Source organism: Ranitomeya imitator, chromosome 2 (genome assembly GCF_032444005.1).
Source record: "Ranitomeya imitator isolate aRanImi1 chromosome 2, aRanImi1.pri, whole genome shotgun sequence".
Classification (NCBI taxonomy): domain Eukaryota; kingdom Metazoa; phylum Chordata; class Amphibia; order Anura; family Dendrobatidae; genus Ranitomeya; species Ranitomeya imitator.
Window position 1 is genome coordinate 622734366 of NC_091283.1, and position 22932 is coordinate 622757297.

At 44.6% G+C, this 22932-nt stretch overlaps 1 protein-coding gene across 1 annotated transcript in view; it reads left to right on the forward strand.

The window, feature by feature from the left end:
• Positions 1-22932, forward strand: part of TOM1L1 (target of myb1 like 1 membrane trafficking protein) — a 199952-nt gene that overhangs the window by 42982 nt on the left and 134038 nt on the right. The window contains exons 2-3 of the mRNA XM_069752503.1: positions 21783-21867; positions 22820-22898. Of these exons, the coding sequence (XP_069608604.1) occupies positions 21783-21867; positions 22820-22898 (164 nt within the window). The remainder of the gene's footprint in view (positions 1-21782; positions 21868-22819; positions 22899-22932) is intronic.

Consider the following 22932-nt stretch of genomic DNA (forward strand, 5'->3'; position numbering starts at 1 on the left):
AGACAGGGATAGGAACGTGATCACTGTATGGGGTGAATGAACCCATCTAGGGACTCTAGGGAGCTTAAGGTTGTGCACGGCAAATGTCAGGAGTGCCTAATCTTCCCTAGTAGCAGAGCTCCTCTTCCGTCTCGTCGTTAGCCATTTTGCTTCTGGCAGAAGCGTGACAAACGTATCCTGAAAGGAAGCCCCTGACACTACAGGAAAGAAATATGATGAAGCAATAAAAAATCGGCAATGGAGAAATATCACAGCATCAAAGATCTCATGAAAAGTGGCAATAGAGAAAGCATATATTAACACATTAAGTAAATACTAGTCCAAGGGAAACTGGTTGTGAGAATTATTGCATCAAGTGGGACATGGTGAAATAATCCAAAAGCAGCAAGAAAATGTCAGACCGAACATATAATACAAGGAATTAGTGCGAATTGGCATAAAGTGCATAATGCTAATATACAGTGCCTTGCGAAAGTATTCGGCCCCCTGGAACTTTTCAACCTATTCCCACATATCATGCTTCCAACATAAAGATACCAAATGTAAATTTTTGATGAAGAATCAACAAGCGGAACACAATTGTGAAGTTGAACGAAATTTATTGGTTATTTTAAATTTTTGTGGAAATTCAAAAACTGAAAAGTGGGGTGTGCAATATTATTCGGCCCTTTTAACTGCGATTACAGCTGCAAGTCGCTTGGGGTATGTCTCTATCAGTTTTGTACATCGAGAGACTGAAATTCTTGCCCATTTTTCCTTGGCAAACAGCTCGAGCTCAGTGAGGTTTGATGGAGATCATTTGTGAACAGCAGTTGTCAGCTCTTTCCACAGATTCTCGAATAGATTGAGGTCTGGACTTTGACTTGGCCATTCTAACACCTGGATACGTATATTTGTGAACCATTCTATTGTAGATTTTGCTTTATGTTTGGGGTCATTGTCTTGTTGGAAGACAAATCTCCATCCCAGTCTCAGGTCTTTTTCAGACTCCAACAGGTTTTCTTCAAGAATGGTCCTGTATTCGTCTCCATCCATCTTCCCATCAATTTTAACCATCTTCCCTGTCCTTGCTGAAGAAAAGCAGGCCCAAACCATGATGCTGCCGCCACCATGTTTGACAGTTGGGATGGTGTGTTCAGGGTGATGAGCTGTGTTGCCTTTACGCCAAACATATCATTTGGCATTGTTGCCAAAAAGTGCGATTTTTGGTTTCCTCTGACCAGAGCACCTTCTTCCACATGTTTGGTGTGTCTACCAGGTGGCTTGTTGCAAACTTGAAACAACACTTTTTATGGATATCTTTGAGAAATGGCTTTCTTCTTGCCACTCTTCCATAAAGACCAGATTTGTTCAGTGTACATCTGATTGTTGTCCTATGGACAGACTGTCCCACCTCAGCTGTAGATCTCTGCAGTTCATCCAGAGTTATCATGGGCCTCTTGGCTGATTCTCTGATCAGTCTTCTCCTTGTTTGAGATGAAAGTTTAGAGGGACGGACGTGTCTTGGTAGATTTGCAGTGGTATGATACTCCTTCCATTTCAATATGATCGCTTGCACAGTGCTCCTTGAGATGTTTAAAGTTTTGGAAATCATTTTGTATCCAAATCCAGCTTTAAACTTCTCCACAACAGTATTACGGACCTGCCTGTTGTGTTTCTTGGTCTTCATGATGCTCTCTGTGCTTCAAACAGAACCTTGAGACTATCACAGAGCAGGTGCATTTATACGGAGACTTGATTATACACAGGTGGATTATATTTATAATCATTAGGCATTTAGGACAACATTGGATCATTCAGAGATCCACAATGAACTTCTGGAGTGAGTTTGCTGCACTGAAAGTAAAGGGGCCGAATAATATTGCACGCCCCACTTTTCTGTTTTTGAATTTCCACAAAAATTTAAAATAACCAATAAATTTCGTTCAACTTCACAATTGTGTTCCACTTGTTGTTGATTCTTCACCAAAAATTTACATTTGGTATCTTTATGTTTGAAGAATGATATGTGGGAAAAGATTGAAAAGTTCCAGGGGGCCGAATTTTTTCGCAAGGCACTGTATATGGGATAAATCGGCCTCCAGATCATTAGATTTATACTACATTTAAAAAACAACAACTGTATTTGATGTGCTCCCATTTTGCATGTGTGCATATATCCCCACCCCTTCCCCTGTTATCTGATCCTTTGAATAAACTTTTGCATTTTTACTAATACTCAGGACATATGATTGTTTCCTTTTGTTAATGGTTTTTGCAATGTATTTCCAACGATCTGTCCTCCTGATATGTTTAGGAAGTCCAGCCTTGTAGGGTGCATGTTATTTCCATCATTGGATTATTACGCTACATCACAGACGTGCGATATTGTTCCTTCAGTTATTTATGTTATAGGTACTGTACATACAGTAGCTGTAGAGTGAGTTTTCCCATGTTCTTTCTTCAGCCCAACATAAAGCATAGTCATTCTCTACTGCAAATAATGGTAATAGCCTGGAGCAAGATCTGAAGTGTTAGGTGTCTCATGAAGACAGTGTCATACAAAACAATTATGTCTTTGAAGTTATCTATATAAAATATCCCTCAGTCACAGAGTACAACGTGCTGGATCAATGATCAAGTATAAATGATTATACAATAGTACCGTGCAAATGGCGGCAAGAGGAGATGGGGGGAAAAAAACAAGTTTAAGGAGAAATTATTATTTATTCTCAATTAGAAATGATAATTTATACAGTAAAGTATCCGTCCTTGGCATTTTCTAGTAGTCTCATAGAGAATGAATGGAGCTTTCTAAGTTCACTTAGTGTCCTATCTTATCTTTAGAACTTTAAAGGGAATCTGTCACCAGGTTTTTGCTACCCTGTATAAGAGAGAATAATGTAGGGGCAGAGACCCTGAATCCAGGGATGTTTCACTTACTGAGCTGTTTGCTGTTATTTTGATGAAATCACTGATTTATCTGCTGCAGATCTATCAGTTTTCTGAATGTTGAGCTCTCTATAACCCTGCCCACATCACTGATTGGCAGCTTTCTGCCTATGTACAGTGAGCACAGAAAGCCACCAATCAGTGGTGGGGGTGGGGTTACACAGTACCATGAATTTGGAGGACAGCCTGGCAGCAGGTTTACTTTCCCTCTAATGATAATCTCCTACTCATAAAACTGCAAGCTACTAAACTTATTAAAAATACACTAAGCAGAACAGCAAGTGACACATCGCTGGAATCATGGTCTCTCTGTCTCTAGCTTATGCTGCTCTCAGCTAGGTGGCAAAAGCCTGGTGACAGGTTACCTTTACGTCATGACAAAAAAGGAACAGAATTGTCACTACAGTGGTGAGGAGGGTACCTGATGTGATCCAAGAGGTCCCACTGTCCCATATGAGGAGACCAGTCCTATAAAGAATTTCTGATAGCTGCTGTTTCTACACATAATAAAGGAGTAGGGCTAAGATCATATTAGACATTTTTGCAGCTTTTTTTACATAGATTTTCAGTTGCATTTTACAGTACCAGCAGTCTATGAGATTTCAGAAATCTCATGCACGCACCTTGTTTTTTTGTCATCAGGATTTTTTGCTTAGCATGTTTTTTTTGCATAATGGAGCGTGTCACTTGTTGCAGCTTTTTTTTCAGCATTTTTTCAGCGTTTTTCACCCATGGAAATGAATAGGCGGTGAAAAAATCCTGAAGAAACGCACCAAAAATGCAGGTATCAGGTTTTGCTGCATTTTTTGTGCCAAAACCTGATTCTATAGAATAGGACTTTTTTTTCAACACTAAACTTTATCAGCATGCATAAGAGGCAAATCTAGCATGCCAAAAGCGTAGCAAAAAATGCAACAAAAACCAAGGAAAACATGCTCTTTTTCTCCAGCTTCATTCCTGCCAAGAGATCAGGTTTTGCTGCAGAAAAAAAACGTTGAAAAGACGCCTAGTGTGAACTTACCCTAATAGAACTCTGTTTTGAACAACCACTGCTTGTTAGAGGGAAAGATTGTGTAACACCCTAGGTAACCGGTTGTTAAAGTGGCAATGCTTTCTGAACGTGGAGAGTGATGTCATGCTTGGAAGCAAGGAAGGATCCCTTTAACAGGTATTCAGCATATACAACTCCGTTCTGACTCCAGGCCAGAAGGGGGAGCTCTACACCCGACTTCAGGGGAGCTGCTCTCTCTGGAGTCAGTTGCTAGGCAGTTGGGGACAGAGAGACAACGTGAGGACCTTGTGTGAGGCATAAGGCAGCAAGGGACTAAAACAACACAACGCTAGAAGGAAGGCTTCCAACTCCACCTGGTTGGAGCTATTGCTGAGATGCTTCCAAGCCGGCCGGACCACCACCAGCACCTGTAATCTAGTACCCTGGACTGTGGCTGCCTTGAACCAAGTAAAGAGGTAAAGAGACTGCAACCCTGTGTCCTCCGTTTCTTACTACACCACCTATCACCATCTTCATCTATTACACCGGGAGCCCTGGGGACCCAGCTTCACCTATGAGAAGCCATGCCATCCCTGCTGCCATAACATCACCCCAGTGGACCCCTTTAAGCAGCGTTGGTCACCCCTGACCGAATACCACAGGTGACATCTGAAACTTTTATTATTTTACAAACCCCTTTAAAGACTTTCCCTTTAACATGGGCACCCAGGACCATGGACCGGGTCACCGCAGCCGTGACACATCCCTTTAAGTACTGGATCCGGTACCGAGTACCCTATGGCCCTGGCGGGCGTTCCATTTTGGCATCATGAACAGGATCAGACGACCCAGCAAACTGGGTCTTGTGCGCCTAATAGACTATACTTAAAAGAGAGACATTATTAAATTGTGTACCAGAGACTTTAATGGGTTTCTAAATCATCGCCATAACTGTGTCACACGGTGCGTGCAAAAGAATTTTAAAAAATTGCCACCATTACAGCGTCACATGGCGTGTGGGAAGAAAAGGGGGCATGCTGTCATGGGCGGCACCCAGAAGAAAGAGCACGAAGTGAAGCTCTAGAGCGCTCTGTTGTGAGCGGGTAGAAAGCAGGAAGACCCAACTAGGAGACCGGAAGGAGTTCTTCCAGCCCGCCGATGGAGCAGTTCCTGATCAAGGTAATAGAGCGCAGGGCCTGGCTGAAGTTGACAAGGGGGAGAAGGAACATGTCCAGCCCAGGTGGAGATGCAGCGCCGGCAGCAGCCGCAGCCCCCATGATGCCGCCAGACTCAGCGGTGGCTGCAGCCCCAATAATGCTGCCAGACCCAGCGTTGGCCATAGCCGCAGCCCCAGCTAATATAATGCCGGTACAATACAGTACGATACAATACATACTAGGAGTGGCCTGGTTACCCCAGTACTCAGGGGTGTCACACACCCTGAGTGATTTTAAGAAGAGACTCTGCAGTTTGTTTAAAATGTACCCCCTGTCTCAGGAGCAAAAAGTCAACATCCTCATTGGACAGTTAACTGGTGCAGCCCAGAGGGCAGTAAAGTCCTGGCCAAACACTGATAAAGGGACTGTCCAACAGATATTGGCTGGGCTGAAGGACACTTAACACTCGCACTGCAGTAGAAATAAAAATGAGATTATTTGCATGTAAACAGAGGGTGCATGACAGTATAAAGGACTATGCCCTTAATCAAAATTGTGCAGTCCATGCAAGTGCCCCCAAAGGAGAAGATCCAGCTGGCCTCCCGTCCAGGAGGATGCAGACCTGAGGACCTGCCCTAGAACAAGAAGTAAAGTAAAGTAAGTCTTGAGTTACCGGTCGTGCGGGTTGGTGTCCTACCTAAAGGGGGACAGAGAAATAACGTGAGGACCTTGTGTGAGGTCTAAGGCAGCAAGGGACTACAACAACACAGCGCTAGAAGGAAGGCTTCCAACTCCACCTAGTTAGGGGGATTCCTGAGATGCTTCCAAGCCAGCCGGACCACCACAAGCACCTGTGATCTGGTACCCTGGACTGTCGCTGCCTTGAACCAAGTAAAGAGGTAAAGAGACTGCAACCCTGTGTCCTCCGTTTCTTACTACACCACCTATCACCATCTTCATCTATTACACCAGGAGCCCTGGGGACCCAGCTTCATCTGTGGGAAGCCATGCCATCCCTGCTGCCATAACATCACCCCAGTGGACCCCTTTAAGCAGCGTTGGTCACCCTTGACCAAATACCATAGGTGGCGTCACAAACTTTTATTATTTCACAAACCCCTTTAAAGACTTTCCCTTTAACATGGGCGCCCAGGGCCACGGACCGGGTCACCGCCGCCGTTACACATTCCTTTAAGTGCCTGGCGGGCATTCCAATTACATTAGGCTTCAATTTCCTGCAGCACCACCACAGATGAAAAAGGCATTAGTCAGTGGCCATTCAAAACAATGTGATAGTTTTGCAATACAGATGAGTTTTTCCTGGACAAAAAAAAAAGCTCTTCTAATAATTCTTCACTGTGTCGACTAATTGATTATGCCGAACCAAGACCCCTATCCAATAAAACACACAACATCAGTCTATAATACACTATTAAAAATCATAGGAGTCCGATAGTGTAATAGCACTCTGTACCCTAAAGGAATACCCACCACTGTGGGACTCCTATGATATTCTCTAATACAGGCACTTTACAAGCACAGAGACACTTTATCTTTATATTTCGGAGCTTCTTTGGTCTCTTCTGGCTGGTGCCTTCCCAATGGCAAGTGCGGTCATCTGATGACTTCTAAAAGAGAAAGAAACGCGTCGGCAGGGAATTTTTCCTACTTGGGCATTGCCCTTGTTAGAGCAGGAGCAAATGCAGGGGTGACGACAGGGCAGTGTGAGGGATACTTCTACCCATATGGACGTGACCCAGAGGATAGCCTGCATACAAATTGGGTGAGATCCACATGTTTTCTTGTCCGTTTTTCATTCACTTTATTTGCACTAGAACACTTTATTGTCACTTTAGTCCAATCATCTTTAGTCAGGAAGCAATAAATCTAACATACATCTTTACACCTATAAATGGATGGAGAAAGCATTTTTGTGATTAATTATATCCACACTTGACACTTGATAAAAGACCTCTATTAGGGTTATTGCTGCTCTGCTGAAGTTTTAATTTTAATCTTACAAAGAAAAGATAATTTTTAATAGTATCCTCCAAGCTGATGTTGTATGGTTATACTGAGAAGGTGCCCTTTTTTGACAGAAATCAAGAGCTTTTCGCTTCATATTTATTCCATGTCCAATAAACCCTAATAGTATCCCATGATAAATAGTGTGAGAACAAAAAGTGCTAACACTGTAGTATGCTGGTACTTTAATTATGTACTGTACTGAGCTTTGTTCTGGTACTGTATTTATGTGCTCAGCTGGGTTTTGGTACTGTATATATGTACAGTTAGTTTTCTTTTACCATATGTGCTGATCATGGTTCTGCTATTTTACTTACGTAATGGGCTTAGTTCTGACACCATGTCCTTCACTTAGTTCTGCTACTGCACCTAGTTAGACAATGTAACTAAATAGGCTGCTAATGCTATGGTTCTGAATGTGGATACCATATGTAATAGATAAGTGTACTATGTATCTGAGATTATGTGTGTATATGTTACATTCATAATGTGGCAAACTAGTTTAAAATTCTAGGCTGAAGGAATCATAGAAGGTAGAAAGTAAATACAGAATGATTTACCTACTGGATACAAAAATATCTACTTATGATCCAGTGTAGTGAAAGTCTTTCATTGTCTTATTATGTGATTATTAGTTTAGCCATTATGTTTCCTGGCACATAGAAAAGTAGGGAACCTTTTGTTAAAACGTTGAAATCTAGGCCTGGGTCTTAACCAGTTTTATGACAAAGAATGACACAAACAAGAATTACTACTGAATGCACGTAGCAACGATGAAAAATATCCAACATCACATCTGTTTTTTTTTTTTTCAAAAGATTTAGCTTTGAAATATCTGTCAAATAAATAAAAGTGATTACTGGCAATATATGGCCACAATTTGTCAGTATAGATGTTTAAAGGGAAAGTATTAGGTAGCACTTGTTGCTTTATTAGTTTGTGATGTCTGCTTTTAATGTGGAGGGAGTATTGGGAGGGGATTGTATGGGGGATAAAATTGTTTGTTTTCTTATTTTATGTGTCTTAATACAAGGCTCCAGTAGCATATACAGCTATTTGTAAAATGCAATAGACAATACTAAGCAGTATGAATACTTTCCTATACATCCTACAGAATGATAGCAGCAGTCTACAGGGTGGGCCATGTATATGGATACACCTAAATAAAATGGGAATGGTTGGTGATATCAGCTTCCCGTTTTTGGCTCATTAGTATATGGGAGAGGGAAAACTTTTCAATATGGGTGGTGACCGTTGCAGCCATTTTGAAGTCGGCCATTTTTTAATGCAACTTTATAAATGGCCCACCCAGGTGTATCCATATAAATGGCCCACCCTGTATAACATAACTGGTACTGAGGTTGTATGTGTTATTCCCAGGGCCTGGAAACTACTGCTCTGCACATACCCTTGGGTCTCTCTATATTAAGAGTATAGTCACCAGGTTCCTGCAGCACCAATAACCCAAAATGAGCTTGTAGCTAAGCTGAATCGCTGCTTATTAAGCTATTGTTTTTGTACTTAAAATCCTATGGAAGACAACAGATAACACATTCCCAAACTAATAATCACATAAGACTACTACGCTGGATCCTAAGTAAATAATTTTGCATGCAGCAATAATATTCTCCCATACATACACTTTCCAAAGTTAAGTGCTCTCCATTCTAGAATTTTAAACTGTGATCGTAATGACATATGTATACAAACCCACAGACATAGCACACTACATCTAGGTGTCCGTCTCCGGTAAGCGTACACATCCAAAAATGATGCACAACAGAGAGAATATCGCTCTGTCGGCAACCCTATAGCTTATGGCCCCATCGGCGCATTCGCCCGAATACAGTTTCGCAGGGGGTGCGATCGTAAGTCCCGACGGGGCCACTGAAGGGGCGCCCAATCGCAATGTGAAAACACACTTAGTGTAAAAAGATACCAGCAGGGAAAGAGGTTTTTCCTGGCAAATCAACGTTGGGGTATCCAGGTCTTTGAAAAGGTTTATTTTACAGGCTGTATAGTATCAGATTGAAGGTAAGAAGAAGAAAAGATATGGCAGATGGCAAAATTAGGCAAGATATGAAACATCAGTGTCAGATCTTATGGATCTCCTAAAAGTGAACCCACAAAACCATGACAACGACCCTCCCAAGGGTGAGCTGGCCAGGTGGACCACCCCCAATACAGGGAGCTTTAGGGACACAGACCCAAGGGAGACTATTGCCGCAGAAGCTGATACCGGGGAACAGGAAGTAGGAGAGGAAAGATGTGGAAGTGGCTAAGGTGGAGACACAGGACAGAGTGACAGTGACAGAGACCCAGAGTGGACTGGATATGGCGGATGCCCAGGACAGACAGGGTATGGCGGAAACACAGAATGGGCAGGATATGGTGGACAGACTGGATATGGTAGAAACACAGGATGGGCAGGATATGGCGGAAAGACTGATATGATATGATAAACACAGGACCAGTAGGATATGGCGGAGACACTGGACAAGCAGGATATGGCAGATGACCAGGACTGACAGGGTAAGGCGTAGACACAGGACTGACAGAGTATCGCCCTGTAGAGAACAAAGCACAGAGAGACCTGGGTCAAGTGAGACAAATGACAATCAGGAAGGAGCAGAGGAAGGAGATACCTTAAATAGACCGACTGCTGCAGAACTTCCGGGTCGAGATCCTCCAGAGTCATAGAGAGGTGGAACGGAGCATCTACAGAGCAGAGGAAGGAAGTGCGCATGCGCAGAAGGAGTTGGAGAGAGGAGTGCGCACGCGCACCCGACGGGAGCCAGGGACCGGCGGCGAGACTGGAGGAGTAGAGACCAGAAGGCGCGCGCACACCGCAGTAGAAAGAGAAGGAAGCACCCAGGGGAGTGTTTGTAGTTATATTCTCTTCAGCACCACTGTGTGCACAAGTTGGAAGAGATCCATCAAAGGCTTTAGGCTGTAGAAGTGGAGTAAAGACATCACCTTGGATGAAGCTTCGCTGCGCTGTTTACATCCGGCAATACAAAATCACTACAATATTAGGGGCCAAGTCATTGACTACCACTTTGATATTGATGATCTATAGATTATGGCATCAATATCAGATTAGTGGAAGTCCAACACCCCAACTGATCAGCTGTTATTAGTTCTTGCAGTAGTTGATGGTTTATCCATAAACACCCCTGATGATTTGCTGTTACCAACTTCACCGGCGGCTAGATGTTCTCAGTAGGGTTGAGCGAAACGGGTCGAACATTTTCAAAAGTCGCCGACTTTTGGCGAAGTCGAGTTTCATGAAACCCGATCCGACCCCTGTGCGTGGTCGGCCATGCGGTACGCGACTTTCGCGCCAAAGTCGCGTTTCAATGACGTGAAAAGCGCCATTTCTCAGCCAATGAAGGTAAACGCAGAGTGTGGGCAGCGTGATGACATAGGTCCTGGTCCCCACCATCTTAGAGAAGGGCATTGCAATGATTGGCTTGCTGTCTGCGGCGTCACAGGGGCTATAAAGGGGAGTTCCCGCCGACCGCCATGTTACTGCTGCTGATCTGAGCTTAGGGAGAGGTTGCTGCCGCTTCGTCAGAAGCAGGGATAGCGTTAGGCAGGGTCCATTAACCACAAAACCGCTTGTGCTGTAGCGATTTCCACTGTCCAACACCACCTTCGGTGTGCAGGGACAGTGGAAGCTCCTTTTTTTTTTTTTTTTTTTTTTTTTTTTCCTCAGCGCTGTAGCTCATTGGGCTGCCCTAGAAGGCTCCCTGATAGCTGCATTGCTGTGTGTACGCCGCTGTGCAAAGCAACTGCTTTTTTCAAAGCACAAATCCTCTTGTTCCTTCCTTTCTGCACAGCTATCTTGTTTGTTTGTCCACACTTTTTATTTAATTTGTGCATCAGTCCACTCCTTATTGCTGCCTGCCATACCTGGCTGAGATTACTGCAGGGAGATAGTAATTGAAGGACAGTTCCTTTTTTTTTTTTTTTTTTTTTGTGGGAGATTAAGATTGACATTTCTGCTAGAGTGCCATCTCTGTCTGTGTCATCTCTCACTCAGTGGGCCATAGAAAGCCTATTTATTTTTTTGCTTGATTTGGGTTCCAAAATCTACCAGAAAAAATCACAACATCAATCAGTGGGAGAAAAATATTGGCCTCAGGGCTTGTGTGCCACTCCTTACTCCTGTGTGTGCCATCTCTCACTCAGTGGGCCATAGAAAGCCTATTAATTTTTTTGCTTGATTTGGGTTCTAAATTCTACCTGAAAAAATCAATAAATCAATCAGTGGGAGATTAATATTGGCCTTTGGGCTTGTGTGCCAGTCCTAAGCGTGCCATCTCTCTCTCTCTCAGATAGTGGGCCATAGAAAGCCTATTTTTTATTATTTTATTGGGTTTATAAATTTTCCCTGGAAAAAAAAAAAAGTGGGAGATTAATATTGGCCTCTGGGCTTGTGTGCCAGTACTGAGCGTGCCATCTCTCTCACAAATAGTGGGCCATAGAAAGCCTATTTATTTTTTTGGTTGATTTGGGTTCATAATTCTACCTGAAAAAATCAATCAATCAATCAGTGGGAGATTAATATTGGCCTTTGGGCTTGTGTGCCAGTCCTAAGCGTGCCATCTCTCTCTCTCAGATAGTGGGCCATAGAAAGCCTATTTATTATTATTTTTTTTATTGGGTTTATAAATTTTCCCTGGAAAAAAAAAAAAAGTGGGAGATTAATATTGGCCTCTGGGCTTGTGTGCCAGTCCTGAGCGTGCCATCTCTCTCACAAATAGTGGGCCATAGAAAGCCTATTTATTTTTTGGGTTGATTTGGGTTCCTAATTCTACCTGAAAAAATCAATCAATCAATCAGTGGGAGAAAAATATTGGCCTCAGGGCTTGTGTGCCACTCCTTACTCCTGTGTGTGCCATCTCTCACTCAGTGGGCCATAGAAAGCCTATTAATTTTTTTGCTTGATTTGGGTTCCAAAATCTACCTGAAAAAAATCACTAAATCAATCAGTGGGAGATTAATGTTGGCCTCTGGGCTTGTGTGCCACTCCTGACTCCTGTGTGCGTCATCTGTCACTCAGTGGGCCCTAGAAAGCCTATTTTTTGTTTTATTTGTTTTCTAAATTCTCCCTGAAACAATCATTTTATTTTCTTTGGTTTCTAAATTATTCCTGAAAAAAATCATTTTTTTTGTATTTTTTTTTCTCTCAAGTCTCCCTGAAAAAAAAAAAAAAAAAAAAATCTGTGGGAGATTCATATTGCCCCTTCTGCTTGTGTGCCAGTCTTGACTCCTGGGTGTGCCATCTCTCTCTCTCTCCCCAATTGTGGGCCATAGAAAGCCTATTCATTTTTTTGCTTGATTTGGGTTCCAAAATCTACCAAAAAAAATAACTAAATCAATCGGTGGGAGATTAATATTGGCCTCTGGGCTTGTGTGCCACTCCTGACTCCTGTGTGCGTCATCTGTCACTCAGTGGGCCCTAGAAAGCCTATTTTTTGTTTTATTTGTTTTCTAAATTCTCCCTGAAACAATCATTTTATTTTCTTTGGTTTCTAAATTATTCCTGAAAAAAATCATTATTTTGGTATTTTTTTTTTCTCCCAAGTCTCCCTGAAAAAAAAAAAAAAAAAAAAAATCTGTGGGAGATTCATATTGCCCCTTCTGCTTGTGTGCCAGTCTTGACTCCTGGGTGTGCCATCTCTCTCTCTCTCCCCAATTGTGGGCCATAGAAAGCCTATTAATTTTTTTGCTTGATTTGGGTTCCAAAATCTACCAAAAAAAATAACTAAATCAATCGGTGGGAGATTAATATTGGCCTCTGGGCTTGTGTGCCACTCCTGACTCCTGTGTGCGTCCTCTCTCACTCAGTGGGCCCTACAAAGCCTTTTTTTTTTTTTTTTCCTAAATTCTCCCTGAAACAATCATTTCATTTTATTTGTTTTATAAATTCTTCTGTAAAAAATAATTTTTTTTTAATTTTTTTTTTTCTGAAGTCTCCCTTTTAAAAAAAACAAACACAAATCAGTGGGAGATAAATATTTACATTTGCGCTTCAGTGACAGTCCTGCGTGTGTGCCATCTCATTTGTTGCCAACAACAACAGAGTGTGTAACATTGTGGCTGATTTTCGTTGTGGTCTCACCCACCTGTAAAGGGGTAGCTAAATCATACTGAAGTTATAGCTCACCGTGTAAGTTGTGTGACAGCAACAAATACCGTTCGTTTGTTAACGTTTTTAAAACAATGAGGAAGTCTGGTGGAAGAGGTCGTGGTTCATTGTCAGCTGGTAATGAGGGTAGTGGTAGTGGTGGAGCATCAGCTGGTCGTGGGAAAAAAAATATTGCACCTAAGTCTGGAGCTGTGGAGCCAGGTTCGTCGTCTGGCTACACAAGGCCTCGAACGCTCCCTTTTCTGGGAGTAGGAAAACCGCTTTTAAAGCCGGAGCAGCAAGAGCAAGTTTTGGCTTATCTTGCTGACTCAGCCTCTAGCTCTTTTGCCTCCTCTCGTGAAACTGGTAAATGTCAAAGCAGCGCGTCGTTAGTGGATGTTCACGGTCAGGGACAAGTCGCTTCCTTGTCCTCTTCAGCAAAAACAACAACAGAGAAGAATGCAGCAGGCGACACAACGGGTTACTCCATGGAGCTCTTTACACATACCGTCCCTGGCTTAGAAAGTGAAGCAGTTAACAGTCCATGCCCATTACAAGTTGAATCTGACATGGAGTGCACTGATGCACAGCCACAGCCAGACTACTATCCTGGTCCTTTGACTCAGACCACAACATTGCCATCGCAGGGTGCTGATCAAGAATCAGACCCTGATGAGACTATGTTGCCCCATCACGAACGCTATACCACCGACCGCCACGGTGACACAGACGAAGTTGCACACGAGCTACAAGAAGAGGTAATAGATGACCCAGTTCTTGACCCCGATTGGCAGCCATTGGGGGAACAGGGTGCAGGCGGCAGCAGTTCTGAAGCGGAGGAGGAGGGGCCGCAGCAGGCATCAACATCGCAACAGGTTCCATCTGCCGGGCCCGTATCTTGCCCAAAACGCGTGGCAAAGCTAAAACCTGTTGGAGGACAGCGTGGCCATCCGGTTAAAGCTCAGTCTGCAATGCCTGAAAAGGTATCCGATGCTAGAAAGAGTGCAGTCTGGCATTTTTTTAAACAACATCCAATTGATCAGCGCAAAGTCATCTGTCAAAAATGTTCAACTACCTTAAGCAGAGGACAGAATCTGAAAAGTCTCAATACAAGTTGCATGCATAGACATTTAACCACCATGCATTTGCAAGCCTGGACTAACTACCAAATGTCCCTTAAGGTTGTAGCACCCTCGGCCAATGAAGCTAGTCAGCAACGCAACATCCCTTCCGGCAGTGTAGGGCCACCATTTTCCGCACCACCTGCAGTATCTGTGCAGGTTTCTTTGCCAGGCCAAAGCCGTCAGGGTCAGGGAATCACCAGTTTCGTAGTAGGAAACACTGCATCTAGGGCACCGGTGGCAACAATACCATCTCCCACCGTCTCTCAGTCTGCCATGTCCACCGGCACCCCCGCTAGTTCCACGATCTCCAGCTCTCCAGTCCAGCTCACCCTACATGAGACTATGGTTAGAAAAAGGAAGTACTTAGCCTCGCATCCGCGTACACAGGGTTTGAACGCACACATAGCTAGACTAATCTCGTTAGAGATGATGCCCTACCGGTTAGTTGAAAGCGAAGCTTTCAAAGCCCTGATGGACTACGCTGTACCACGCTACGAGCTACCCAGTCGACACTTTTTTTCCAGAAAAGCCATCCCAGCCCTCCACCAGCATGTTAAAGAGCGCATCGTCCATGCACTCAGGCAATCTGTGAGCACAAAGGTGCACCTGACAACAGATGCATGGACCAGTAGGCATGGCCAGGGACGTTACGTGTCCATCACGGCACACTGGTTAAATGTGGTGGATGCAGGGTCCACAGGGGACAGCAAGTTTGGGACAGTTCTGCCTAGCCCACGGTCTAGGAAACAATTGGCTGTAGCCGTTCGCACCCCCTCCTCCTCCTCTTCGTCCTCCTGCAGAAGCGAGAGCTCGTCCACAGACCGCAGTCGCACAACCACTCCATCCGCAGCTGCCACTGTTGCACACCAGGTCTCCCATTATGGGGCAGCTACTGGCAAACGTCAGCAGGCTGTATTGGCTATGAAGCGTTTGGGCGACAACAGACACACCGCGGAAGTTCTGTCCGAGTTCTTGCAGAAAGAAACGCAGTCGTGGCTGGGCACTGTAGATCTTGAGGCAGGCAAGGTAGTGAGTGATAACGGAAGGAATTTCATGGCTGCCATCTCCCTTTCCCAACTGAAACACATTCCTTGCCTGGCTCACACCTTAAACCTGGTGGTGCAGTGCTTCCTGAAAAGTTATCCGGGGTTATCCGACCTGCTCCTCAAAGTGCGTGGACTTTGCTCACATATCCGCCATTCGCCCGTACACTCCAGCCGTATGCAGACCTATCAGCGTTCTTTGAACCTTCCCCAGCATCGCCTAATCATAGACGTTGCAACAAGGTGGAACTCAACACTGCACATGCTTCAGAGACTGTGTGAACAGAGGCGGGCTGTTATGTTTTTGTGGGAGGATACACATACACGGGCAGGCAGTAGGATGGCAGACATGAAGTTGTCAGGTGTGCAGTGGTCAAAGATTCAAGACATGTGTCAAGTCCTTCAGTGTTTTGAGGAATGCACATGGCTGGTTAGTGCAGACAACGCCATAATAAGCATGAGCATCCCCCTAATGCGTCTGCTGATGCAAAGTTTGACGCACATAAAGGATCAGGCGTCTGCAGCTGAGGAAGAGGAAAGCCTTGATGACAGTCAGCCATTGTCTGGCCAGGGCAGTGTACAGGACGAGGTAGCGGGCGAAGAGGAGGAGGAGGACGAGGAGGATGATGGGGATGATTATATTTTTAATGAGGAAGCTTTTCCGGGGCCACTGGAAATTGGTGGCGCGGCAAGGCCGGGTTCTGGTTTTTTGAGGGACACAAGTGACGTGGATTTGCCTGAAACTGCCCCTCAACCAAGCACAACCGCAGATTTGAGAACTGGAACTTTGGCCCACATGGCGGATTATGCCTTACGTATCCTCAAAAGGGACACACGCATAACTAAAATGATGAATGATGACGATTACTGGTTGGCCTGCCTCCTTGATCCTCGCTATAAAGGCAAATTGCAAAATATAATGCCACATGAGAACTTGGAACTAATATTAGCAACCAAACAATCAACTCTTGTTGACCGTTTGCTTCTGGCATTCCCTGCACACAGCGCCCGTGATCGTTCTCACACGAGCTGCAGGGGCCAGCAGACCAGAGGAGTTAGAGGGGCAGAAATCAGAAGTGGCGTTGGCCAGAGGGGTTTTCTGACCAGGTTGTGGAGTGATTTTGCTATGACCGCAGACAGGACAGGTACTGCAGCATCAATTCAAAGTGACAGGAGACAACATTTGTCCAGTATGGTTACAAACTATTTTTCATCCCTTATCGATGTTCTCCCTCAACCGTCATTCCCATTTGATTACTGGGCATCAAAATTAGACACCTGGCCAGAATTGGCAGAATATGCATTGCAGGAGCTTGCTTGCCCGGCAGCTAGTGTCCTATCAGAAAGAGTATTCAGTGCTGCAGGTTCAATACTAACAGAAAAAAGGACTCGTCTGGCTACCCAAAATGTAGATGATCTAACCTTCATTAAAATGAACCACAACTGGATTTCGAAATCTTTTGCCCCACCTTGCCCGGCTGACACCTAGCTTTCCTATGAAAAGGTCTTGCCTGTGGACTATTCTGAATGCCTTTTCCAATCTCGTAATTTTCAGCACCTGATTGTCCAGCATACGACATGTTTACACCTCACTAAATGGCCAAACTCCCCACATGGGGCCGTGGTATCGACACTTGGCGACAGCACCCGTGAGAGTGCAGTTTGTCTGAAGAGGTGGGTGAGCCCGCTTTTGGTCGACGGCACTGCCATTGGGTCCCTCCTAGTACAATAAAGTGTCTCTGGCGGTGGTGGTGCGCACCCAACGTCAGACACACCGTTGTAATATGAGGGGCCCTGGGCCTGTACCGCCGGCCACAAGACAGTTTCCCCCCACCCCAGCTCAAACAGTGCTCTACCACTTGCAAAATTATCTCACAGCTCCACCAATGTTTAGTCTATGCGCTGACATCCTTCAATGCCTGCCACTGACAATACCATTGTATTGACATTTTTGTTATGTTAGGCCTTCGATGCCTGTCTGTGGTCACTCCTTCCACTAGGCCTCCACTGACCACACCACTGCTGCCCGTGTACCCCTGGAACCAATTTAAAATTGCCTACAGCCAGGCCAATTTTTTTATTTTAGGCCTTCGATGCCTGTCTGCGGTCCATTCTTTCAACTACTACTACACTGACCAGGTCACTGCTGCCCGTGTACCCCTGGAACCAATTTAAAATTGCCTACAGCCATGTGTTATTATTTTAGGCCTTCGATGCCTGTCTGCGGTCACTCCTTCCACTAGGCCTCCACTGACCACACCACTGCTGTCCGTGTACCCCTGGAACCAATTTAAAATTGCCTACAGCCATGTGTTATTATTTTAGGCCTTCGATGCCTGTCTGCGGTCACTCCTTCCACTAGGCCTCCACTGACCACACCAATGCTGCCCGTGTACCCCTGGAACCAATTTAAAATTGCCTACAGCCAGCCCAATTTTTTTATTTTAGGCCTTCGATGCCTGTCTGCGGTCCATTCTTTCAACTACTACTACACTGACCAGGTCACTGCTGCCCGTGTACCCCTGGAACCAATTTAAAATTGCCTACAGCCATGTGTTATTATTTTAGGCCTTCGATGCCTGTCTGCGGTCACTCCTTCCACTAGGCCTCCACTGACCACACCACTGCTGCCCGTGTACCCCTGGAACCAATTTAAAATTGCCTACAGCCATGTGTTATTATTTTAGGCCTTCGATGCCTGTCTGCGGTCACTCCTTCCACTAGGCCTCCACTGACCACACCACTGCTGCCCGTGTACCCCTGGAACCAATTTAAAATTGCCTACAGCCAGCCCAATTTTTTTATTTTAGGCCTTCGATGCCTGTCTGCGGTCCATTCTTTCAACTACTACTACACTGACCAGGTCACTGCTGCCCGTGTACCCCTGGAACCAATTTAAAATTGCCTACAGCCATGTGTTATTATTTTAGGCCTTCGATGCCTGTCTGCGGTCACTCCTTCCACTAGGCCTCCACTGACCACACCACTGCTGCCCGTGTACCCCTGGAACCAATTTAAAATTGCCTACAGCCATGTGTTATTATTTTAGGCCTTCGATGCCTGTCTGCGGTCACTCCTTCCACTAGGCCTCCACTGACCACACCACTGCTGCCCGTGTACCCCTGGAACCAATTTAAAATTGCCTACAGCCAGCCCAATTTTTTTATTTTAGGCCTTCGATGCCTGTCTGCGGTCCATTCTTTCAACTACTACTACACTGACCAGGTCACTGCTGCCCGTGTACCCCTGGAACCAATTTAAAATTGCCTACAGCCATGTGTTATTATTTTAGGCCTTCGATGCCTGTCTGCGGTCACTCCTTCCACTAGGCCTCCACTGACCACACCACTGCTGCCCGTGTACCCCTGGAACCAATTTAAAATTGCCTACAGCCAGGCCAATTTTTTTATTTTAGGCCTTCGAAGCCTGTCTGCGGTCCCTCCTTCCACTAGGCCTCCACTGACCTGTCTACTGCTGCCCGTGTACCCCTTGAACCAACATCATAAAATAAAAAAAAAAGTATTTTGCTTATAAAAAAGAAAATACTGGTGAGATATCAAATGCAGACATTTTAACATTAAAAACAAACACACAACTAAAATCTGGTACAGTACTAAAAATGGCCACCAGCTACAATTACTTTCTCCTGCAAGTAGTTAACTGAAAGGTTTTTTAAATTGAAAACACACATATGGCATCCACCGAGTGTTGTCCTGTCGCGTCTTCTTTATATTATTGCCGAGAAGATGCAAAACAATGAAAATAATAAAATCATTAATTACCAAAATAATAGAGAAAGTCAACACCACATTGCAAATAAACATTCATTCCAAATAAAGAAGCAGGGCGCGTCCGAGGGTGAGTATATACCTAATAAGAATATAATCACCCTCGGACGCGCAATGCTTATTTCCAACAGCCTTCCTTCCTAAGAATCAGCCCTTCCGTGGTGTAGAGAGACGTTGTGTTACACTCCAAGGTGTTCCCCAGGTTGCCTTTCCTGAGCTTCGATCTTCCGCCTCTCGTTTAGTAGTTGTTGGAAACTACGCTGCATTAGGCCTTCAAATTGGGTATGGGGTGTAGAGAGATGGTGTGTTCCACTCCAAGGTGTTCCCCAGGTTGCCTTTCCTGAGCTTCGATCTTCCGGCTCACGTTTAGTAGTTCTTGGAAACTACACTGCATTAGGCCTTCAAATTGGGTATGGGGTGTAGAGAGAGGGTGTGTTACACTCCAAGGTGTTCCCCAGGTTGCCTTTCCTGAGCTTCGATCTTCCGGCTCTCGTTTAGTAGTTCTTGGAAACTACACTGCATTAGGCCTTCAAATTGGGTATGGGGTGTAGAGAGAGGGTGTGTTACACTCCAAGGTGTTCCCCAGGTTGCCTTTCCTGAGCTTCGATCTTCCGGCTCTCGTTTAGTAGTTCTTGGAAACTACACTGCATTAGGCCTACAAATTGGGTATGGGGTGGAGAGAGATGGTGTGTTACACTCCAAGGTGTTCCCCAGGTTTCCTTGCCATTGCTTCGGTCTTCCGACTCTCGTTTAGTAGTTGTAGAAAAGTACACTGCATTAGGCCTACAAAATGGGTATGGGGTGGAGAGAGATGGTGTGTTACACTCCAAGGTGTTCCCCAGGTTGCCTTTCCTGAGCTTCTATCTTCAGGCTCTCATTAAATTGTGGTTAAATGGAACAACTGCATTTGGCGTACTAGTTGGTTTGGGGCCTACTATCGGTGTCTGCCACTCCTTGCTGTTCTCCTGGTTTCCTGTCCTGAAATTCCATTTTCAGGCTCTCGTTAAGTAGTTGTTAATGTTAGACTGCATTTGGCCTACTAGTTGGGTTGGGGCCTACTATCGGTGTCTGCCACTCCTTGCTGTTCTCCTCCACTGAACAAAGCTGTGCCGCCTGTTTACTACGGTTGCCAATTTTGAACTGCATTTCGACTACTTACTGATTTGGCCCTACTCTCTGTGTCAGCCTCTCATTCCAGTTGTCCTCCACTGCAATGCCCCCTGGTTATTCCTGTGTTACCAATTTTGAACTGCATTTAGCCCACTTTATTCTTTGGGCCTATATCTGTGTTTCCACTTCATCGTGCCCATTGCCCAGCCAGTGATAGATGAGTCTGCTGGTACATTGACCCATAACGCAACATTCCCCGTGCATGCTACACAACAACATTGTGACCCTGCTGAAAGTCAGGTTGCTCTTCCCGCATACCATACCACCTTACACGGGGACAAAGAGGAAGGTGCAGATGAAAGTGCAGGTTCCTTCATCAGGTGGGGGGAGGAATACTAGTTGGCGACGTCACTGGCACAGGGCCTCTCATAGTACGCAAAAGTGTTGCTGCCGGTGGGAGGCGCCCCCGCCGTGCAAACACACCGCTGTACTTTGAGGGGCCCTGTGCCAGTGCCAATGCCAACAAGTGGGCCCCCCCTGCTTGCTCAGGATCACAGCACTTGCAAAGTTGAAATACTTACCTCTCCCTGCTCCACTGCCGTGACGTGGTCCAGATTTCCTGGGCCCACTAATTACTTGAACCAGCCCTACCCCACACAACTTTAGCCAAATGACCCCCAATTTCAAATGCCTTCCAATTATTATAAGGTAAATTACGCTTGACAAGCTTCATTAAGAAGAATGGATGGTTTTGACATTAAAATGGGCACTCTAGGTGTTTTCCTGGCCCCCACTCACTGCCGACTATGCTGCCCCATTGACTTGCATTGGGTTTCGTGTTTCGGTCGATCCCGACTTTACGTCATAATCGGCCGATTTCACTCGACCCGACTTTTGAGATAGTCTGGTTTCGCGAAACCCGGCTCGACTCTAAAAAGGTCAAGGTCGCTCAACTCTAGTTCTCAGATGACAGCAACGACATCAAAACTAGAGTGGCCACTGCCAGGGCTGCAAATCCACCCCCTATTCATAAGAAATGATGGAGCACATGTGTTCTACGACCTATCCTAAGCAGTACGAAAAAAGAAATAAAGCCATCAGCACACCACCAATAGTAAAATGTTCATGGATTCAAGATGTTGACCAATTCACAGATCCTTGAGACTGGTATCCACGAGTAGACAAAGAATATGGGAAGGAGTGGTAGAATCCGGCACCGGCCAGATTCCCCCATTAATTCTCCCTGTCCTTTATCTTAAAGATAGGCCAATCGTAGTGGCTGCACCCCTTTAAGGATTGATAACATATAGATTGTCTAGATAGTATATGTATTATTGGAGAACTTTTTATCCAAAACCAAAAAAGACATTTAAATGGGTTGGCCATTTTATGTTTATTTTAACAAATATTTTGGAGCTGGGGACTTGACTTTATGTCACCTCTGAACTATAATTAATCTTTAATTCATTTCTTATAGAAATTCACACAATTTCAACAAACAAATCAGAAGACTGGGGACAGTTTATGAATATCTGCGATGTTATTAATACCTCTGCTGATGGGTAAGTTCGCATAAAGAGGCACCACATCTGCAACATCATTTGTATCAGCCATATGAACATAAAAGCTTTAGTGTTTTGCAGCGTATGTTTCAAGAGCAGAGATATGTGACTGAATTATAGAACGGTGGATTAGGAGAAATTTTTTAATTAATTCATTGCTTCTAATTCATTATTTAAACGCAAAGTAAAACACCAACGTACATTTAAAAAAAAATTTACAATAAATCTTCATGCCTTCCTTTTTTTTAACTTTGCTGCTTCTGTTGCAAATGTTGGAATTGGGTTATTTGTCTGATTTTTGGCATAATTCCTGGGAGTAAGAAGGAATAACTCATTTACTACTGTGGTAGATCGGCTCACTCAGCTGTACACGGAGGTAGACACGGGAGAACTGTCTCTTTAAGACCTTTGCTGGTTTATTATATATGCAACATAAACCATAGTGATGTCGAAATAAGCATGGCTCTTTTGAGCAAAACCAAGAAAATAAAACAAAGTGATAGCACAAAGTATAGTCCTTATAGTAGTGGGGATTCGCCCATTCAGGGTTTGCAAAAACACACACGTTTCAGGTTAGCCCAAGCACAAACACTTCTCTGCAGTTAGCCTCTCCAGTCACACTGAACACTGTATATCTCGGGATGCCTTCTATTTAAACACCAGACCACACCCTGGGGTGGAGATAAGGTGGACAACCTCCCACCCGGTCTATGGTTGGCCACAAAAACCCAGCCCTTAAAATGCCTGATTAATCCCTCTCAACACATAATGTGCTGGAGGAAATGTCTGGGTTCAGATCACTGAAGCTAATAGCCTCCGTGAAACAAATCTCCCCTACAGAACTTTGCCAGTGACTTTGTCACACTACGTAAACTGTACAACCAGATGATACTGAATCCTTTTACTTAAAATTGGATTTGTAATCATCTTCACCATTAATACATTACATTAGGTCACGGGATGCAGTCAAAGCTTTGAAGAAGAGGATAAACAAAAACTACAATCAGAAAGAAGTACGGTATTCCCTTTCTGTAAGTATCATTTAAAGGATTTGTTCCCTTTCAG